The 22,391-nt window shown below is 43.7% G+C and overlaps 1 protein-coding gene across 4 annotated transcripts in view; it reads left to right on the forward strand.

Annotated features, from left to right (window-relative positions):
* The window catches only part of USP42 (ubiquitin specific peptidase 42), a 674,575-nt gene extending 652,598 nt beyond the window's left edge, over positions 1 to 21,977 (forward strand). For 3 of the 4 annotated variants that reach the window (XM_086940745.1, XM_086940748.1, XM_086940746.1), the window contains exon 18: positions 20,994 to 21,977. In XM_086940745.1, the coding sequence (XP_086796871.1) occupies positions 20,994 to 21,010 (17 nt within the window). In that variant the 3' untranslated portion in view covers positions 21,011 to 21,977. The remainder of the gene's footprint in view (positions 1 to 20,993) is intronic. The other variant, XM_086940747.1, reaches the window with a different exon arrangement.
* Positions 21,978 to 22,391: the final 414 nt, after the last annotated feature.

Raw genomic sequence — 22,391 nt, forward strand, 5'->3', positions numbered from 1 at the left:
CCATAAAACTGTCAAGAAAAAGGTCACTTTTAGTTCGCCTATTTGCATCACTCCTGGGGATGTGCTCTTCGGCCATCAACGTTATTCCATTAGCACGTCTAAAGATGCGGCATTTACAGGCAGAGCTACATCGTCAATTGCAACAAGCGACAGGCTCTTTCGCGGACACCATCACAGTCACCAACAGGATGGTGCATGCTCTTCAATGGTGGACACAGCTGAGCAATCTGGAGCAAGGGCTCACATTCTTGCAAACTCCTCCGGATTTCATTCTGACGACAGATGCGTCCATGGTGGGATGGGGAGGTCATCTCCAGGACTTACAAGTGCAAGTAAAATGGTCTCAACGGCACAAAAAATGCCACATCAACAGTCTAGAGTTGAAAGCCATTTTTCTTTCTCTTCAAGCGTTCCTCCCCAGGATAACAGGATCCTCAGTCCTGGTCAGAACGGACAACACTACCAGCATGTTTTATATAAACAAGCCGGGGGGAACGAGATCAGCAACATTGTCCAGAGAAGCCCAAGAGCTATGGCAATGGTTAACAATTCACAATATAACTCAAAGCAGAACACGTCAGAGGTCTCAACAACACCTTAGCAGACAAACTGAGCAGGTCCTCGTCAGATTGCCACGAGTGGGAACTGCACAACAACCAATTGAGCAAGGTGTTTCAGAGATAGGGCAAGCCGATGTTGGATTTATTTGCAACCCAACAGAACAAGAAATGCCGGTATTACGCCAGCAGGTACCCTCAACAGGGATCAAGGGGGAATGCCCTGTCCATGCGATGGTCAGGGATTTATGCTTACGCCTTTCCTCTGATCCCTTTGATTCCACGAGTGGTCCGCAAGATGAAGTTGGAGAGTTGCCGCCTTCTCCTAATTGCTCCCAGGTGGGCTCGCCAGTATTGGTTTCAGGAGCTCATGCTACTCTCACAGGAGCCACCGATCAGGCTGTTGGTAACCCAAACGCTACTGTCACGCAACGAGGGTCCGGTACTTCACCCAGACCCTCAATCGCTGAAATTGCACGCATGGCTCCTAACTTCCTAGAATTTGTTCATCTCCAAATTCCTCAAGACTAACGAGACATTCTAAAGAAAGCAAGAGCCCAGAGTACATTAAAAACTTATCGTCTCAAATGGAAACTCTTCTGTGCTTGGTGCATCTCAAACGCTTTACACCCTATAGAGGCGCCAGCAGAGAAAATACTGCCTTATTTATTGCATTTTGCGCAATCTGGTTTTTCTTTTTCTTCAATAAAGGTCCACTTAGCGGCCTTATCCAGATACAGGAAAATGCCTCAGTCTATCGCTCTGCTCTTCATCGTTAATTAAACAATTCATGTTGGGCCTTTTGAGGGCTTTTCCTCCAGTAAAGCCTTCACCGCCGAAATGGGAGCTTAACACAGTCCTCTCACAGAAGATGAAGCACCCGTTCGAACCCATCCATAAAGCTGACCTAAAATTCTTGACATGGAAGGTTGCTTTGTTATTAGCACTAACTTCCGCCAGAAGAGTGGGAGAAATTCAAGCCTTCACTATAAAGGAACCCTTTTTGCATTTTTCCCAGGACTATGTCACTTTGCAGACAAATCCAACCGTCATACCAAAGGTGCCTTCCCAATTTCATTTAAATGAACCAGTCAAACTGAAAGTTTTCTTTCCAAATCCTACAACCCCGGCGGAAAGAACATTGCATTCTTTAGACATCAAACGTTGCTTAAAGTTCTATCTCCAGAGAACCAAGACTTTAAGAAAGTCAGATCAACTGTTTGTAGCTTATGGCCAGACTACATTGGGAAAAGCGGTCACTAAAGCCACAATTTCAAGATGGATAGCATCCGCCATTCAGTTCTGTCACATCAAGGCTAATCGACCATTGGCAAGGTCTGTTCGATCTCATTCCACAAGAGCTGTGGCAGCGTCTGCAGCTTTGTTTGCAGGAGTGACGCTTGAGAACATTTGCCAAGCTGCGACATGGAAGAATGTCCACACGTTTACAAGACACTACTGCCTGCAATCAGCAAATGAGGATGATGCGGCAGTGGGCTAAGCTGTTTTACGTCACCTGTTTCCATAAGGAGTATATTCAGGTACTAATGTTGGCTTATTTCATATAATGTACATACAATTCAGTATATTGTTTATAATATGCAGACATATGTTAACATATTGTGTGTTTCTATGGTGCTTAAAGTTCCTTTCCAGTAGGAAATTGCACGATTTCTATGTTGAATCTGAACATGATTTATTAAAAGATCAATCTCTAGGCGATTGTTGGTTGTTAAACTATACATTCATGGGGGTGCACTACAATAAGTCTTCCACCATCCACAACCGACTTTGCCTGGCTTACTGCTTGCTATTCGTATTCAGGCATGTGAATCTATGAAAGATACCCCAATACTGGATAAGAAAACAAGTTACTTACCTATAACTTCAGTTATCCAGTATTGGTATCTTTCATAGATTCACATGCACCCACCCTCCTCCTCGGAGAGTCAGTTCTCTAAGTTTGGGATACTTGTTTCCTACTTGTGCTACGAAAATCTGAGGAGAGCTGGCTCTGCAGAGAGGGTTCTAGAGGGTGCTGTAAGCTGATTGGTTGGAGCAAAGACTTTGGTCTTTTTAGCATAATGATTTAGATAGGCTACTATAATTTAGGCCTCAAGCCTTTTCTAGGGCCTACTACTACAAAGTGCTTTTGGCACTGCTTTTTTATTTACAGTGGGACTCCTGCCTCGGCGACGGGGAATGATTCAGGCATGTGAATCTATGAAAGATACCAATACTGGATAACTGAAGTTACAGGTAAGTAACTTGTTTTCTTCCCCTTGGGTCTGGTGTGGATTAACATATCTTGAATGTTTCTGGAACGTTTAAATGCAAAGCGTGGAGGCTCCAAATTCATTGAGCCTGTATTCAGTATGTTCCAATGTTTTTTTAGTGCTTTCTTTATTTGGTTGGAAGCTGGAGTGAAAGTGGTTACACAGGTGAGAGTTTCAGTTAGGGTCTTCTCTCTGTGTTCTAACAACCCTTCCCGATTATTGTTTCTTGCTCTCTTCCTGGAGAGTACTATGCTACGTGGTGGATAGTCTCATGCAGCCAGAATTTTTTCTCCTCACCCTCAAAAACTGCCCAAAGGGCAAGTTCTCCTTCAGTGCTTTGGGGTGGTGGATGCTAAATAGCAGATGACTATTCCGATCAGTGCTTTTACTATGCATGGTAGTCATAAGGCACCCTCCTTCAAGTTTTATTGTCAGATCCAGGAATGCAATCTGATTCGGAGATACAGTGGTGGTGAATTTCAAGTATGGGTTCAGGTCATTTATCCACACAAAGAAGTTGCCGTAAGATTCTGAGTCTCCTGCCCTAAAAAATCAGGATATCGTCCTGGGTTTCAGTGAGTACAGCTCTTAGCCTATTTGGTCAATTAGCCTCCTGAATCCCCCTCATCCCGCACGTCAGGTGTCAAATTTGAACCCTGTAGTGAACCCTCAGATTCTAGTGAGCCCCAGCAGTATGGTTGCCCCTCCAACTCCATTCAGATCTATAAGGAGATAGCACATGATCTGCTTTGGAGATTGGCAGACACTAATCTGACCTGTGGAAGCCGCCCTTTTTCACCACTCAAAGGTCTCAGTGGATAGCTTGGTTGGGTGTGTCTGCTGGGTCGGTGGGCCATTTGGGAGAGGTGGAAATTAGAAGTCTCTGGTCTCTGTCAGAGAGTTCACTCCATATCAATTTCAGGTGCTTCAAGCGATCCTCCTGGTTTTGAAAACTTTCCTGCCATCCATCCATCAAAGGGTGGCTGGTGCAGGACCTCAAACAACATGACTGCCATGTGGTACTACAACAAGAAGGGTGAAGTACGGTCCTGGATTGTGTGCCTCGAAGCTCTATGCATCTGGAAGTACCAGCATTATAACTTCCTGGTCGCCAACCAACTAGCAAGGTCCCTGAATGCCAGAGCAGGCAAACTGTACGTGCTACGTCAGGTGAACCTATCCAAGGGTGGCACAGGGCATCTTAATCAGTAAGGTACTCCCTAGCTTGATTTGTTTTCAACCGTTGAACGTGCAGTGTCAATAAATCTACATTGGAGTTTCCACTGAGGCACTAGTTAAGAGTCACCTTCAGCTGGAATGGAAGGACAGATTCTTTTACTCATTTCAATTGCTCCCTCTCCTGCCTCGATTTCTGCAGAAGATCCTGACAGAATGGACCAAAGTCATTTTCATTTCTCCAAACTGGGCCAGTAGAGTGTGGTACCCACAGCTCCTAAGCTTGAGTATTTATTGATCAGTCAGGCTTGCAATTCAGGAGGTCCTCCTTTCGCAGCAACAGGACAGATCACTGCCTCTGGGTCTTCTCAACCTATACCACCCTGTATGGAGATGGAACGGCAGCAATTAAACATGTTTGACTTACCAATCTAAGTTGTTTATGTTTTTCTTGTGCTCATATGGCCTTCATTAGAGTCGATATATGCTTGGCGCTCGGACAAATGTGTTGCTTGGTGTAGTGCTCATAACACTGTTCAAACACAAGGCAAGGCTTTGTGGTGGGCACGGTGATAAGGTAATTTGTCTGCCCTTACAGCCTTTTTGTGTTTACCTGACCAGCCTTCGTTTAAGTCACCGTTTGTGATCTGTATTATGAAAGGTTTGTCACATGTTTTCACTCCACAAACCATTTTTTATACCTCGCTGGAACTTGCTCTTGACATTTCTCATGTTTACTCTCTTCGAGTCTATGCACTGTGGTTGCTTAAGGGTCTCAACACTGAAATTGTCCTCATTGCAGTTACGTCTCCATACCACATGAGTGACTTGCAGCTGCTTTTGGTTCCACTGTCTCACTGTATGCATCACAGTCAGTGCTACACACTGGCTAAGAAAAGCCCCTTGAAGGCCTGTGGGCTGATTCCACTAGTGCCAAAAGTGCTACAAAGGCTTTGCACGGGGATTGCCTTTCTATACATCCGCCATGCTGTGACCTAGGCATCAGAAAATATGTTCACAAAACACTACTGCCTTGGTAGTAATGTCCAGCGTGAAGGTCAGCTCAGTTCTGGAGTTCTTTCTGTCTGAGTCAACTCCCCAGACCCTCCATCCTGGAAGGTTTTGCTATGATATCTGTTCTAGCTTTTTGTTGTCTGCTCTGAGCGCCGGGACTCTTCTACTTAAAGCAGCTGCGCGCTTGATCAAATGTTGATTGATTGGTTCTAAAGGCGAGGAATCATCATTTAGAAGTGTCATCAGAAGAATAAGTTACTTAACTTTTGTATGCTCTTACAGGCACATACTTTATCAGACCTCAGAATCCTTGCCCCAGCGCATTGGCTTCTTTAAAATTTAGAACTCTCCCAAGTGAGACATTGAGCACAGATGGTTCAGTAGTCTGTGTTTGAGGGCATGGAAAGAGAAAGATACAAGAAATGTATGACAGCAAACTGGTGTGACACTTATATGTGGCTCCTCACCGTCACTTTTCGGGGCATTATGAGTCACCACAGAGCTTTAGGGTGCTGCCTTCCGGCATGCAGGAGGATTGCTGGAAATATTCTTCACATCCTGTCTGCCTCTTAGGGATAGGATAATGGTGAGGACCCTGCAGTTTGATAGAGTATCCACCACAAAGAGCGTTCCCGAAGGCAAGCAACATGTTCTTCCTGTTCAGTTTAGCTTGCGTTGCAAAGATCAGCCATAATGGCATGAACAGTAATTGTAAAATATCAAACATGCTATAGCAACAAAAAAACAATAGAAACATGAGAAATGCATATGTTTTCATTTTATTTTAGGTTGCCAATGATGAAGAACCAGTAATAAAGAATGCCATATCGAGGAAAATTTCATTAATCTTAACCCTGCCCATATCCTAACCCGTAAACTTCACCTGACATTTTCTCTAGATCTAGCTAAATTTTTCCTCACCCCCTACCCCTACCTTTACTCCTGAACCCTCTGCCTCTACAACTCCAACTTCCATTGCCTCAAACTTACACCTACCTGTACATCCGCTTCTACCTATTCACCTAACTTCACCCCTTAGCCCTAGTTATGATCCTTTCATTGTTGTCACTTTGCTATCCTTTAAAAAAAAACAATAGTTTACATTGTTTCAGTGTTCTTTGATTTTCCTGCATTATAAGCTTCAACATTTCTTTATTTGCTGTTTTTCAATTGGTTATTATGGTATTCATTTATTGTGTTTTCTTTATTTTCACATCATGCTAAGCAGTAAATACCTTTCAGGTGTAGATGTTATTGTTGAGCAGTGATTTTTTGATTAATTATTTTCAAAGACTCATTTACCTTTTGTTCCCTTAATCTTCATGATACTTTAAAACTGTGCAGCTCTAAGGCTACCATCGCACTCACAATCCAAACCCAGCAGAGACAGATCTGGTACACAAACTAGTTGTCAATGTCTGTGGCACTTGCATTCAAATTATTTTCAGTCAGATTCTATTTAGAAAATAGAAAGCATGGTGTGACACCTCAATCTGGAGTTTTATTCCTATTAGTATATAGAGGAATTGTATCCTCAGTATTACCAAAAAAATGTTGCTACCCATTATTTGTTGTATCTAGCTATCAGGTCTTGGCTTTCTTGACAATGGTCACAGTTTACAGGTAAAAACCCAGAGCAAACTTCTTTTCCTCTAAGTTTCAGGAATCCAAACTTTTCTGGGAGGTATGAACAAAGTTTAAACCAACCCCCGGTACTCAAGTGGGTGCTATGGAAAATAAATTCTTGGCCTCTCCTCTCTGCCGGAAAACAGGAGGGTCGTATACCATTGCTGCCTGCTCTAGAGCCTTAAACAGATGCTTTGAAATCAGACTGTGCATTTCTTCCCAAGAGGTTACATCCTTTTTCTTTTCAATCTCTGTGTTCTCTTGGATGCAGAGGATTCTCCATAATCTAGGCTCGAGAAGGCATCTGAATTTCATTTTTGTTAAATATTTTTATTGAGAAACTATATCCAACAGTTGGTAAAATAAGGCATTGTTAATACCTTTAGTGCACTATATGAATCCTAAAATTCAATTTTGTGACTAAAATGCTGTATTTTCAATCATAGGGCTCTGAAATTTTAATTTTAATGGGATCTTTAAGAGGCAGGCTTAAATTGGGTAAACTTTTCATCATCCATGTTGGTTAATTGCCGCTAGGTGTCGAAGGTTTCCATCACACACTGTTTCTCATGTACTCTTGAGTGGACTAAGTCTAAGAGATTGTGGGAGGTGGTATGTTGGGCTTGGAAGGAGAATTGTTTTTGTCCTGGCCTGCTCCATCCTCCATCCTTAACAACAGGCAGACCCACATTGATGGGAATACCCCAAGACCTAACAGGGGAAACTCTTGCACTTCCTGACACCCCAATAACAAAAAGACGCTGACTAGTAGGGGTCAGCATGTTTCTGTCATCTTGCCAAGACCCAGCAGCACACTAAGAAAGGGTCCTTTTGATGGTGACACCAAACTGGGTGTGGACCAGCGGAGAAATGCGTGCCCAGTGAGGAAATTCAGCCAGACACATTCTGACATGCACTAGAACCATCCGGTTCCTGCAAAATTTAAGTACAAAGGAGTTGCATGAACGAGCTTCATAAAGTTATCACTGAGTTAGGCAGCAGGGTAAAATACACTGACTGCAGCAAATGCAGATATGATGAAAAACCTAAAGTCGAAGAGCAAAACATTGCTCCAACCTCAGCCGGAAGATCTGGAAAACTAAATGAGATGAAAAAGATAAGGTTCTATGGATATATATATTCTCTCAGATTCCTCACCTTATGAATTCATCCTGACTTCAGATTGATATGGAAACCTTTTTTTGACTGACCCCACACAGGTTGAATAAAACCTTCTTGCAACTTCAGGATAACTCTGAAACCCTCTGAGCTGTTCCCTAAATGGGGTAGAGTATATATTCATGCATGCTTGCTGACTTCCGTGGCTCTGATGCCATGCCTCTGCTGGCTATGGCCACTTCCTCTGAGGCAAAGTCAAACTAGTTAGGAAGCCTTCCCCAGTTTGCTCACTCCGATTTTGATGTATTCAAAATAGTAATGGATGAAGTGCTTGAATTAAGCTCAGCCCCTTGTAATTACTTGGACGCATCCCAATCCATCACTGTTTTGCACACCATGCCACCTCAGTTTGGACCCAGCTATACGTTAATTAGTCTTGGCCCTGCTCGAGTGAGAGCGGTCCAGCCCAAACTGCCAAGCTACGTCCTCCCTGAACTGGAACACAAGCAACACAGGACTGGTTTCACCCTAGTCATGGGCTCAGCCGAATATAGCTTGGTTCCAGTGACACTGTACACGGGACATACGTCTGGGAATACCAGTCCCACTTAGGGCAACACAACTAAGTGTACAAAAAGTGATCGATGGAATGCTTGAATAGATCGCAGCCACAGGTAATTACTCAGGGCTGCTTCCCAGTCCAACGTTTGCACACCATGCCAGTTTCACCCTAGTTATGTGCTCACCAGCTGGAAATAGCTTGGTTCCAGTGACACAATGTGCATGGGACCCACATCTGACATCCAGATTCTGTCAGACAGCATCACTACCATCCATTATATAAACAAACAGGACAATATTTGGTAGTGTACCCTATATTGAAATACTATTCACCTGGGAACCAGGGCGCAGCCCATATAACAGGCTCTTTCATTGTGAGAGCCTCAGGTATCTCTCACTTTAAGGACCAGAAGAGGGAGAGATGAGGCACTCTTCACCCTATTATATTTTCCATTTGTGGATCACTCCGCTACTGCTGAAATGGAAAGTGCACACAGTTTTGTGCCATATTCCTCAGGATGGTTTCCAGGGAGGGAATGCCTTCAGGGTTAGTTGGTCTAAAGGTGTATGCATTTCTTCCAATCCTTCTTCTGTCCTAAATTCAGTGGAAACTGCAGAAGGATCGCGCACAGCTGATAGTGATCACTCCATACTATTCTGCCTCCTCTCCTGCCCTGGGCAGACCTGCTCTTGTAGCAGAATAGTTAGGTCCTTTATTCCAGTCTCATGACGCTGCAGTTCATTTTTGGAAATTGAGGGGTGTTAACTAGAATCCTACCTTATGAGGTCACAGATGTCAACCTGATGGCCAGTAAACCTGCCACAAATCCACCTAACGCATACCTCTGTAGCAGGTTTGTCCAGTGATGTGCTTTGGAAGGTATTATTAGTCCATTTACCTGTTGCATATCCTATGTCTTGAGACTTACATTCCCCCTTTCACAGTAAAGGTATGGTGGTGGCTACACTTAAAGGCTACCTGGCAACTCAGTCTGTGTTTGTGCCTTCCTTATTAACCACCTCCGGTTTAAATCATCACTAATGGTGCATTCTCTTAAAGGTTGTGAACGTGTCCCTTCCCACACCTTTTAACGTTCCTCAGTCAGATTTAAACCTTGTTTTCAATCCTTGATAGCATCTCATTTTAGTTGATTTACAGTCGCCTGGTTTAACTTTGCACTCTAAAAGCAGTTCTCCAGTATTACATCTTTCATAGATTCACATGCTTGTATCTTCCCCGTCGTCATGGTGGGAGTCTCACGGTAACAGAATGACCAAGCAGTATCATAGAGAAGAAAAACTGCATAGAAAATCCCCATAGGGGCTGTACTATTTGGTAACCAGACCATTTCTTTGTTTTGGTCTAAAAGCCAGCCAATCAGAATTGCTGCCCTGCCCTCACACTCCCCAGCAGCAGCTTCCTGCCTCAGATTTCCAACCGCCTTCGTGTGAGAAAGGAGTCTCCCTGAGCTCTGCTCAGTTTTCTTCTGTTCCTGTGTGAACTTTTGACCCTTTGGGAACCTGGTTTTCCTGTCTTCTACCTTGAGGTATTGTGTGTATTCATATTATTTATGATGGCTGAAAGCTCTAAGAAGAGGCTGTTCAGGCCATGCAGATCCTGTGGGAAGGCCAGACTCTTCTCTGAGGACCCACATGAGGACTGCCTTTATTGCCTCTACCCTAAACACCTGGTGAAGGACTGTAAGCTTTGTAGAAAATTTTCTGACAAAACTAAGCGTGACAGAGAGGCAAGATTACTGTTATGGCTTCAGAAGAAGAAGGCCACATCAGGCTCAGATTCTGAGGAAGAATCTTCTCAATCCACTCCCAAGAAAAGAAAGGCCTCTGTTTCTGTGGAGAAAGTGGAGTCTAAAAGGAGTAAATCTAGGGAAAAGTCGACATCATCTCTTCCTATTACTCCTCTGGAGAAGCAGTCAAGTCTTAAAGTGCCTGGATCTGCACCTTCTACCAGTTCCATGGTTTCTGCTCCTAAGTCTGTGGAGAAAACCTCTGTTCCGTCGTCTTCTGCTTCGTCTAAGGCTGCGTCGACGACCACGACGTCAACGGCAACGACATCGATGAGTAAGATGTCTCTGTCAGGTCCGTCGACGACGACGACGACGACTCCGTCGACGACAGGTTCGATGTCACGAATGTCGACGGGGGTCACGTCGACGAAGGTCCCGTCGACGAAGGTCCCGTCGACGAAGGTCCCGTCGACGAAGGTCCCGTCGACGAAGGTCCCGTCGGCGAAGGTCCCGTCGACGAAGGTCCCGTCGACGAAGGTCCCGTCGACGGTGGTCCCGTCGACGGTGGTCCCGTCGACGGTGGTCCCGTCGACGATGGTCTCGTCGACGATGGTCCCGTCGACGAAGATCTTACTTTCAACGGCTAAAGCTTACAGTTCTCCTCAATCGAAGACCATGATCTCCATACGCTCTTTTCAATCGACAAGAGGTGCGGCTACCATCAGTAAGTCCGCGGAGTTCACCTCTTGGACAAAGATTTCTCCATTGCCGCCATCATCGCTGTTGGAGCAGGATTCGGAGGGAGAGGAGTCCTCAGGTGCCGCATATAGCCCTTCTCAGCTTCAGATAAAAAGCCAAGATACGGATGAGGAGGAAAGTTTTTCCTTCAAGGACAGGCCTCAATCTGCCAGATATGAATCATTCCAGGAGTCTGGGGGTTATGAAGAAGAAGAGGAAGAGCAGCACGAGGACACAAGGGAGGAAGAACGTCAAGAGACAGTTTCTATACCCCTCACCCTTGTGTCTGATCTTAGATTGATGCTAAACGACTACTATCGTCGCTTTCCAGAGGCGAACTCATCACAACCAGTTTCGCACACGCCTCCCATGCAGACACCTAAAAAAGCACCTGCCCCTCAAGATCAAGGGGTTAAATCTCCGCAGGTGGTTACTATTAGGGACGACCTAACGGACTCCGATGACGATGAAGAGCCCGAAGAGGGAGAGCTAGTTCATGATGCCTCGGGAAAGGAATGGGACGAATACGTTTTGCCTTCAGCTGCATCACCTGAACCACTCAAATCTACCTCCCCTCCTCAAGATATCGGAGGTTTCCATGACATCATGGAAAGGGCGGCCAAGAGATTCAGTCTGGATGTGGACGTACAAGAGACGGATTGTTTCTTGTACGATTTCAAGGATGATAACAAAAAGTCACTTCGCTCGATACCTATTATCCCGCACTTATGGGAGGAGGGCCTCAAGATTCTAAAAACACCAGCTTCTATAGCGGTTTCGGTTCCACGAATTGAAAAGAAATACAGAGCTCCAGAATCTACGGCAGCCTGCCTCATTGGTCATCCCAGGCCGGAATCGGTCGTGACACAGGCGGCACAAAGAAATTCTAAAAATCCGGTGGCTACTTCACTAGTACCACCAGACAAGGAAGGAAGGAGAATGGATGGAGCAGGTAAGAGGTTTGCGGTCATGGCAGCCTCTACCATTAAAGCGGCGAATGCGATGGCTCTGCTCGGCCGTTACAACAGGCAGATATGGTCAGATCTGGCTCCCATCCTGTCGGCGCTTCCAGAGGATCGAAAAGAGGAAGCGGCAGCTCTTCTTAAAGAAGGTGCAAAATCAGCGGCTGAGTCTATCGACATCGCCATGGATATTTCGTCTTTAGCCTTCAGACAAATGGCCGGGGCTGTCTCGCTTCGCAGACAAGGCTGGCTCAAGGCGACTTCTTTTCGACCAGAAGTGCAGGCGAAGATCGTCGATATGCCCTTCGACGGGGCGAACCTGTTTGGGAAACATATTGATGAGGCGTTGCAAGGAATAAAGTCGGATACTGATACGGCTAGAGCGCTGGGATCACTTCAGCAAGGAAAGTTTCAGTCCTTTCGGAAGAGGGGCGCAAGAGGACAATTTAATCAACGATCCTCTTTTCAATCCAACCGATATCAACCGTACAGTCAGCAGGGATATCGTCAGTTTAACACCAACAACCAGTACAGATCCTCTAACTCCTCTTACCAACAACAGTCCAGAGGTAAATCCAACGCCAGGGGGAAAAATCAGCAGTCTAATAGACGTCAATGATTTCAGGCAGGCGCTCCCCACAATACAGATCCCGGACAACGACCACTATCTGTCTCTATACTACACCAACTGGATGTCCATAACATCGGACAAATGGGTCCTGGATGTCATCAGCAGGGGCCACACACTGGAATTTGTGGAGATACCACCGGACCACCCTCCAGTAATCAGGCTCAACCATCATCGCACAGAAATGCAGAAGGAAGTTCTCTCGCTTCTGCAAAAGGGAGCCATAGAGGAAGTACCACAGCACCTCAGAGGGAGAGGCTTCTATTCACATTTCTTCCTCATCAAAAAGAAACAGGCCCAGAAATGGAGACAGGTATTGGACCTGAGGGATCTCAATCACTACATAAAAAAGATACCCTTCAGAATGTTGTCGTTGCAAGAGATCTTACTCATGTTAAAGGACAGAGACTACTTGGCGTCCTTAGATCTCATGGATGCGTACTTCCATATTCCCATCCATCGGAAACACAGGAAGTATTTGAGGTTTGTTGTGGAGAGTCGCCACTTCCAGTTCAAGGTCCTACCATTCGGACTCAAATCAGCCCCGAGGGTGTTCACCAAATGCATGGCCCCGGTGGCGGCCCACTTAAGACTGCAAGGGCATTACATTTACCCATACCTGGACGACTGGCTAGTGACAGGTCCATCTTTCAGGGACGCAGCAGAAGCACTACAGAGCTGCATCCGGCTGTTTCAGCGATTAGGTCTGAGAACCAACTTGGAGAAGTCCTCGCTGACTCCGGCCCAGGGCATTCAGTTCCTAGGAGCATGGATATGCACCAGGGAGGGGAAAGCCTACCCTTCCGAAGATCGGATGAGAAAGATCAGGGGGCTGACGGCTTCTCTTCAGGCAAAAAAGTCCACTTCCGTGAGGATTTACAAATCCATGTTGGGAATGATGTCATCCTGCATCCCGTTGATACCAAACTGTCGTCTGCGAATGAGACCTTTGCAGGAACAACTCGACGAACAGTGGTTACAGGCCAGTGGAACCTTCGAGGATCGCATTACCATCACGACCCGTATGAAGGTGGCCATGTCATGGTGGAAGATCCTAAAAAACCTAAACCAGGGACTGAGCTTCATTCATCGAGATCACGACTTCGTGATGACGACGGACGCTTCGCTGAAAGGATGGGGCGCGCATCTTCAAGAGCTGGAAATTCAGGGCCTTTGGTCAGATTGGGAAGCTCAACTTCACATAAACATGTTGGAGCTCAAGGCGGTGTTCCTAGGGCTTCAAGCATTCCTTCCCAGAATACGTCAGTCGTCAGTCCTTATCCAAACAGACAGCACCACGACCATGTTTTACCTGCTGAAACAGGGCGGGACAAGATCCAAACAGCTGTCGGCACTGGCGCAAAGGATCTGGAAATGGCTCATAACCAACGAAATCTCGATCCAAGTCCAGCATATACAAGGAGTCCTCAACACTCGGGCGGACGCCCTGAGCCGCACTCCCACTGCGACACACGAGTGGGAACTTCACGACACTCAGATTCGCATTCTGTTCCAAAGGTGGGGCACACCCACATTAGATTTGTTCGCGACTCAAAGCAATTCAAAGTGCGCTCACTTTGCGTCAAGGTACCGTCAACAGGGATCCATAGGAAATGCATTCCTCATGGACTGGACAGGAAGGTTTGCATACGCGTTCCCTCCGTTCCCGTTGATACCGCGCATCCTGCGCAAGATGAGACTGGAACCGTGCCGGATCATAATGATTGCACCAGCCTGGCCAAGACAGGCGTGGTTTTCAGACCTCCTTCAATTGTCGAGGGGCGACAGGATCCAGCTCCCGACATTTCAAGACCTCATCTCCATGAAGAAAGGGCAGATTCTGCATCCGGATCTACGCTCTCTAAAGTTGTCCGCATGGAACCTCACGAGCGTGAGTTTCAGGATCTAGATATTTCGCAAGAGTGTAGGCATATTCTCTCACAGGCGAGAGCTGTATCAACGAACAAAACTTACACAGCAAAATGGACCCGTTTCTGCCGCTGGTGCAACGGACAAAACTTGCATCCTTTTGAGGTTCAGCCTGAAGGTATCCTGCCTTACCTGCTTTTACTATCAAAGTCAGGCCTTTCGCATGCTTCAGTCAAAGTGCACTTAGCAGCAATATCACGATTCAGGCGGAAGCCAAACGAACCATCTCTCTGGTCATCCAGAGTAATAAAGGAATTTATCAAGGGACTCTTTAGAGTCTTCCCACCCATCCAACGCCCACCTGTGCCGTGGCACCTCAATACAGTTCTATCGCAGCTTATGAGGCCACCCTTTGAGCCTATACACAAGACAGACTTACAGTTCCTGTCATGGAAAACAGCCCTCCTTCTCGCCTTAACATCTGCAAGGAGGGTTAGCGAAATCCAGGCCTTTTCAGTGGAGGAACCCTTCTTACAATTCCGTCAGGACAGGGTTATATTGAGAACTAATCCTACCTTTATTCCCAAGGTGGCGACGTCTTTTCACCTCAACGAACCCATTATTTTGCCTACTTTCTTCAGCAAACCCTCATCGGAAGCAGAAAGAGCCTTACACTCTCTAGACATCTCAAGATGCCTAAAGTTCTACATTGAGAGGACAAAACCGTTCCGCAAGTCCAAGCAATTGTTCATTGCATTTGAAGGGCAGAGAAAAGGTCTTCCATTGTCAAGACTGAGTATTGCTAGATGGATATCCTCAGCTATTCTGAAATGTCATGACAAAGCGGGGAAGCCGCTATGTTCTAAAGTGCATGCACATTCAACGAGGAAGATGGCAACCTCGATGGCCTTGTTCGCAGGAGTGGCACTGCCAGATATCTGCAGAGCAGCAACGTGGAAGAGTGTGCACTCATTTACAAGACACTACTGTCTAGACACTGCGTGGAAAGAGGACACGGCAGTGGGTCAGGCCGTTCTGAAGCGTCTATTCCAGTAAGGTATGGCCTAATGGCATATTATTTTTTGCTATACAGTACTTTGATGTGTACTTACATGCATTTATAGTATTGCTGATGTTTTTTTCATATTTACTATTATGTCATTGCTTTGCGGCAGAGCTTCCTTCTAGGTTCTGTCCTGGAAACGCTACGGGTTTGGTGAGCACTGCTTACTACTCTGATACAAGCATGTGAATCTATGAAAGATGTAATACTGGAGAAGGAATTAGTTACTTACCTGTACACTATAGTTCTCCAGTATTATCTTTCATAGATTCACATGCGCCCGCCCGCCTCCCCGTTTCTCAGGCAGATCTTGTTCTCGGAATTTATCCTTGTCTCTCACTCGGGGACGGAAATCTGAGGCAGGAAGCTGCTGCTGGGGAGTGTGAGGGCAGGGCAGCAATTCTGATTGGCTGGCTTTTGGACCAAAACAAAGAAATGGTCTGGTTACCAAATAGTACAGCCCCTATGGGGATTTTCTATGCAGTTTTTCTTCTCTATGATACTGCTTGGTCATTCTGTTACCGTGAGACTCCCACCATGACGACGGGGAAGATACAAGCATGTGAATCTATGAAAGATAATACTGGAGAACTATAGTGTACAGGTAAGTAACTAATTCCTTCTTTTGGTGGTGATTAAGTCTGCCCGCTGGTTAAGAGAACTGTAGGCCACTTCGGTTCGTCCAGCCTTTGACAACTGCACCTCCTTCTTTCCCAGAGTAGTTTCATATGGGCCATTCTATCACCCTTCCTTCTTACTTCCCTCTTCTGCATCCAGCCAAGGAGGAGGAATGTCTGCATAGGCTGGATGCCGGGCAGCATTGTCATACTATCTTGGCATGTGACAAGTCAAAGTTCAGGGCTAGCTCTTTGTATGCTTTGCTTGTCTTAAAAAGGACTGTGTGGTGACCAAAATCCTGATTTTCAATTTGGGCATGCTTTATATCGAGGTCTGGGATGCGTGGACCAACATAGATGAGAGCATCCGTGCTCATTCCACCAGGGCCACGTAGACTACCATGGCTCTTCCAGAGGTGACCATGTTGCCAGCAACTGCCAGGCGACTACGTGGTCATCTTTGCTTACTTTTTCAAAGCACTACTGCGTCACATCTCAGGCATGCAGTAATGGCTACTTTGCCAGAGTTATGTTTCATTCTGTCCTTGGTTAATCAGCACTCCTCAATCCTACTATGCACGAAGGTACTACTTAAGGTGAGGAGTCTGCATAATGATTTATCCATCCAAAGAAACGTTTACTTACCTCCCGAAATGATATTTCTAGTGTATACTTACCTAATTTTTCTGCAGATTCCTTACTGCAGCTCTTTTACCTGATGTGCTAATGTCATGATTAATAAAATCCAACGGTAAGGAAAAATTGCATGTGCTGTATTAGTAGCTGTCGTGGTTCTCCGGGTTTCTCTCCACATGCCTCGATGGGATGCGAAAATAAATTCCTGAAACTGTTGCTCATTGTCTAGTTTGACACCTCATATGTTTCTGTGACATCAGTTACAGAAGCGTAGTCACACCTTGAGCTGCATGGTTTCACCTCATGGTAATGGGCAGTCTTTGCTGGAGTAGAACATTTCCGTCCCAGTCAGATGCTTGGCAGAAGTAATTATAAGCTGAAATATCTGTAAATTTGAAATAGTGTTTCAAAAGGCAGGTACATCTTTCGTAAGAGGCCTGCCGAGGGGGCCACGATAACATGTAGTTGGTGAAAGTTCTGCTACACTGCATCAGAGGAAAGCAGATGACCCTCCTATATGGCAGGAACACACATATGGGGTCTTCTTTAATATTTGTAAAGCTCTCCCACCAGACATGCTGCCTAGAGTTCACTTCATCAGACAAAAATAGGAGGTCATAAAAGTTGCCTGTACACAGGGACTCTACAACATGCAGCTGTTTTAAGACCTATTCATGAATAGTTTTCAGAAACACAGAGCCTTATGTCACATCACTGAGTTCTTCAAAAAAAGAAAATGATCTACTCATGGGGCCACTCTGTTTGCTTCCTTGTCTCTTGTGTTATGTTATATTGATTTGTATAGTGAACTAATCACCTCAGGGGGGATCCAGGTGCTTGGGCAAAGGTTGTAGGTGTGTAGTCCCCAAGGTGCTTAGATGAAGATCCAAGTCTTCAGCAACTTACAGAACTCAGAAAGTGAAGAGGAAGCTCTGATGTGTTGAGGAAAGTTGTTCCATGTCTTGGGTTCGATGTTAGAGAATGAACAATCTGCAGTTTTGCTTTAGTGAATGGGGGGAATGTGTGAGAGTGAGACAGGGCATAAGTGTCAGGGGGGGTGGTAAAAGTGTATGTAACTGTTCACGTTTACTGGTCCTGTGTTGTGTAGGGCTTTGTGTGTGTGCATGAGAAGTTTGAGTAGCTGTGCTTGTGAATCGGGGGCTAGTGGAGCTTCTTGAGATGCAGTGTGATGTGGGAGTGGTTTGGAGGGTCATGTATGAGTTTTGTGTCTGCATTTTGGAGTCTGTGTAGGAGTTGTTTGGAGATTCTGGTGTACAGAGTGTTGCCGAAGTTCAGCCTGCTGGTGATGAGTGTTTTTGTGATGGTCCATCTGTGCGAGCAAGTGACGGTCAATCTGTTTCCTGTAAGCATCCTTCTGCATCCAAAACTGCACTGTGACACTCTCCACATTGTCACACAGTTGAGAAGGAAAGGAAAGCAGGTCCTCCTCTATTGAATGGGGACATCGTTACTGCTTGTGCTACTTGTCTCCATCACATTAAGAGGATCAGCACCAAAAAAGATTCCAAAGCAGATTGTGTAAAATACAACAACTTACATACTAATGTTGGTTGTGTTATGTGCTGAGGTGATGTCGCTGGGAGTCCAGACGGAATTAGTTGTTAATTTATTGCTTTAGCTTAAGGGACAGAGTGGGCAAATTATTTATTGATTCAGGATAATGATTACTCCTGTATCATACATGGGTATGTCAAAAGAGTTTTGGCAGAGAAGTGCAGAGGGTTGGGAAGATATGAGGTCTATTACTATTTGACAGTTCAGTTTGGTGTTTGAGAAGAGACATTTGTCTGACATCGATATTGGAGATCTTTTCACCTTCTCGCTAGAGGGCAAACCATTTGTTGAGAATATTAGATGGTTAAAATTGTTATCTTCATTGCCAGGGGCCTTAACTCCCCAGCAAAATCTCTTAATGTATACCTTCTGGTGAAGGTGCGCCAAGGGACACATCAACCTGCTACAGGGGATGCATACCCCTAAAGTATTGGGAAAGTGTAAATTTAAAAAGATTCAGAGACGAACACTTTTATTTCAGTTCAGCAAAGAATGAAGGAGCAGCAGTCTTGTTTGCAGTTCAGTACTACTGTAGTAATAATTTGATCCTTGGGCATTCACCAATTTTGGAATTGGGACAATGTAAACTTATGCTAGCGACTTTGTAGGAGCGCTACCCACAAGTCTGATATAGATTTCACAACTTCTGAGAAGCACAGAACATGCACATGTGGACCATTTTTTAAAATTACAGGTGGCCTAGCTCCATTGTACAGTCCACGAGATATGGCAGTTTGCCCTTTCAGATAATAGCCCAGTTAATTTTGTGATGGACCTACAGGATTTAAAGCAAACATAGGATACGGCTGAGTTCTCTCACTTTAGGGCTAACCAAAACTATTAGAGGGGAGACAAAGCTTATTGACCTCTCAACTGCAGGCTGAAATAAAAAGATAGTGTCACTGAGATGAGAGATGATGAGAGCAAGGAGGTATATTCAAAGGAAGAGAAATTCCATATTTTGCATTACTTCTATCAAGGTTTACAGCTTAGTGATTGGCTAGAGGATCAGGATGATATGGTTTATCGTTAGGACTAGAGAATATTAAATCTGACTCTTGACCTAGCCAAGGGCCTTGAACTTCCAAAGGAAATCGCAAAGGTAATATCTGGCATCTCTAAACTTAAGTTTGCCAAGTTCTCGAGCCTGCATGGATTCTCCTCACTGTTCTATAAGAGGCTACGCTATCGCCAAATCTCACAGATCTACAGAAGTCCTTACCAGATTCCTAGGCAGGTACCAACGCATAAAGTTGGGTGTCATAAAATAACAGTTTTCATGTTTATTGTGTCCACAGGGCAAGTAGGCCCAACCCACTGCAAAACAAAACTTTGGACTCCAACTTACAGTCCAATAGAATGGATTTGAGAACGGATTGTCTGCCTTTAAGGCAGTATGTATATCTATAAGGTCATTCTTGTTTGTATGATTTAATAATGCAAAACCCTTCACTATTACAGCATAAGTTTTCAGAAATGCACTGAGCTGTAAAAGCTCAACATGTGTTACTGACTTTGGTTAAGGTATGAAAATGTGATAACATGTTAGCAAAATCTAACAATTTGAGGCTACTGATAATGCTCCCAAGATTCTCCCTGATTATATGCAAATATATCCAGAAGCATGAAAGGAAGAATGGCCATTGTTTACTTTTTAAAAAAAAATGTACACATAACAAAGTAAATAATTGAGGATCGCTGTAAAACTATTATGGGTAATATGAAAATTAATTAGGGGCCAAATTCTTAGAAAAGTAAAAACACACCAGCAAGGATGTGAATTTGCCCTGGTGATTTACGACTTGCGTGAATTCTCAAGAGTTTACAGAAATAGGCCAGGAAATCATACTCCTAGCAAATATTGGGATTTCTATGTTTTATTAAGCAGATATGCAGAAGAATATTTTCTCACATGAAAACCTGCAAATTCCCTTTTCCAACAGCGCCTTTTTTGTCGCAGTGAAAAAAATTTACTCCTGCCTTTGTCAGGAACATATTTACAACCTTCTCCAGTGTAGAAAGAGATTTGAGAGGGATTTATAGAAACCCTTGAACGCATATTGTTGTCATTAAGTGCAGACTCACGTGGCATTCCAACCAATTGTCTATTCCTAACACACAACACTGTCAAACTTTGTACTGTAAAGCAATGAATATGGTTCGAGGCAATTAGTCACATCTTCACTATTTAGGCTACCAGTCAGACCATGTTTAGCAATATCAGCGCATTTGCTGTGAGCAGTTTTGGAGCCTTACAAAGTAGTGCATTCTTTTTGTGTGAAATGCGTGAAGTTTCTAAATTATTTATGCATTGGTGAGGCTTTGTTTTAAAAGCTAAAACATAATTTTCGAACAGTAGTATCCACTACTACCATTGCTTTTAAGAACCTTTATTCTTATAGATCTCGTCTGCTTAGATTCATTATCACCAATCTCCCCTTAATATACCTGAGAATATTCCTGTTTTTTCTATGGTGAGAAATATCTGAGTGACTTAGAATGTAGGTACTGTGCTACAATATAGTGTGCCCAGTGTCACTTCAGTTTGGTACAGCAGGCTCCCTTTAACTGTATTAGGGCCCACAGCACTGCAGACATTTAAAAATGGGGGTTCAGAGTTTGGAGGCTTCGAGTATTTTAAGATGGAAAGATTTTGCAGAGGAGAAATGTCATTCAGAACCAACCTTACCAATTACATGTAATTTGCTTGTTTACAGAAATTCAGCTGAAATAATAAACAAATTAGGGAAAAACTTTCTACTTTTATTAGACAGGTCTTAAAATACAGAATTTATTTTTAATAACATGATTTTCTCTTTGTCTTTCAGATAGAGTGTTAAATTGAAGTGAGCTTCAGATCTAAATTATTTATGACTACGTAACCGAGAAATGGTTAATTCCAAAAGTGGTGCTTCTACGAATACTGTACAGAATTTTACCATGGGATTTTTTTTACTGAAGACTTTTTTTTAATTTTATTTTAGTAGTCCAGATGGATGGATGGAAATGTTTTACAACTTATAAATGTTGTAAAATGCAGTGTAAATATCACATTGAAAATAATGCCCTGGAATACAACATCTCAAGTGCTGCTTACAGACTCAGGTTGATTTCTTGTATTTCATGTAATGTAACTCCAAGTTGGTGCAAAGAAGATCATAAAACCATGGCTATTTAAAATGATGAATATACTGCAACTGACCGTGTGCATATTTAATTTAAGAAATTATTTAAAAATTCACAAACTCCTATATAGAAATTTGTAAGAACAGTGTTTTTGGTAATGTATGATACTAGACACCTATCAATATGATATATTTCACATTGTTAGTTGTGAGGAAAGCTTAAAATGCTACATGACAAGTATTTTCCAGACCGTTTCCTTAATTGCCTCTCTTGCAAAATTTGGAAAATTACACATCTATGAATAGTCAGGAATGTATCTGACACCTAGCCCATGTCAATGTCCGTTTCTAGTAATACACGGTTTCATACAGTGTCATTTGTCTTCTGTTATGGTGAAAGCGCTATCTTTCTTTCTGAAGTTTCTAGTTACTGACAATTATTCATACTGTGATTTTATTTAAATATGAAATGCTGTCAAACTGTGCTAAACATTTATAATTTACTGGTCCTGCATCAGGAGATAGAGTGGGAAATTGTATTTATGACAGTTAAAGACTAATTGTATGTTCATACAGTTTGTTCAAAGGTGTCAAAAATGTTGATCTTTGTTTTTCTAAAGATTAAAAACACATACCCCACTAATTTAGCATGTCCAATGTACATAGTATATAAATACAAACATTTTGAAAACAAGCCTTGTCTGTTTTTGCATTATTTCTGTTAAGCGTTCAGCATGTATCTCGCCCATTAGCTTTCCTATGGATGAGCAGAAGTTTATTATTTTCATTTGCTTTATCTAAGGCTTGCACTTAGTTGCCCATTCCCACCTCTTTTTGCAGAACAAACAGACCTCAAGTTCCTTGCTCGATTGTGAGGAATTTAGTTTCAGCCTTCCCAAATGATAAGACAGTGGGATTAAACTTACTAACTTCTAATGAATATAGCAGAGCATTTCAAGAATTAATAGAAAGCCAGAAAAAAAAGTATTGCCTTTTAATTTTTGTTCAGCACAGTTTCAAAAGAACAAAGAACATAATTCCGTTGTTTGAAAGTCAACAGTTCTAATAACAAATATTATGTATCATTGTTTGTTACCGGTT

Source organism: Lissotriton vulgaris, chromosome 10 (assembly GCF_964263255.1).
Source record: "Lissotriton vulgaris chromosome 10, aLisVul1.2, whole genome shotgun sequence".
NCBI lineage: Eukaryota > Metazoa > Chordata > Amphibia > Caudata > Salamandridae > Lissotriton > Lissotriton vulgaris.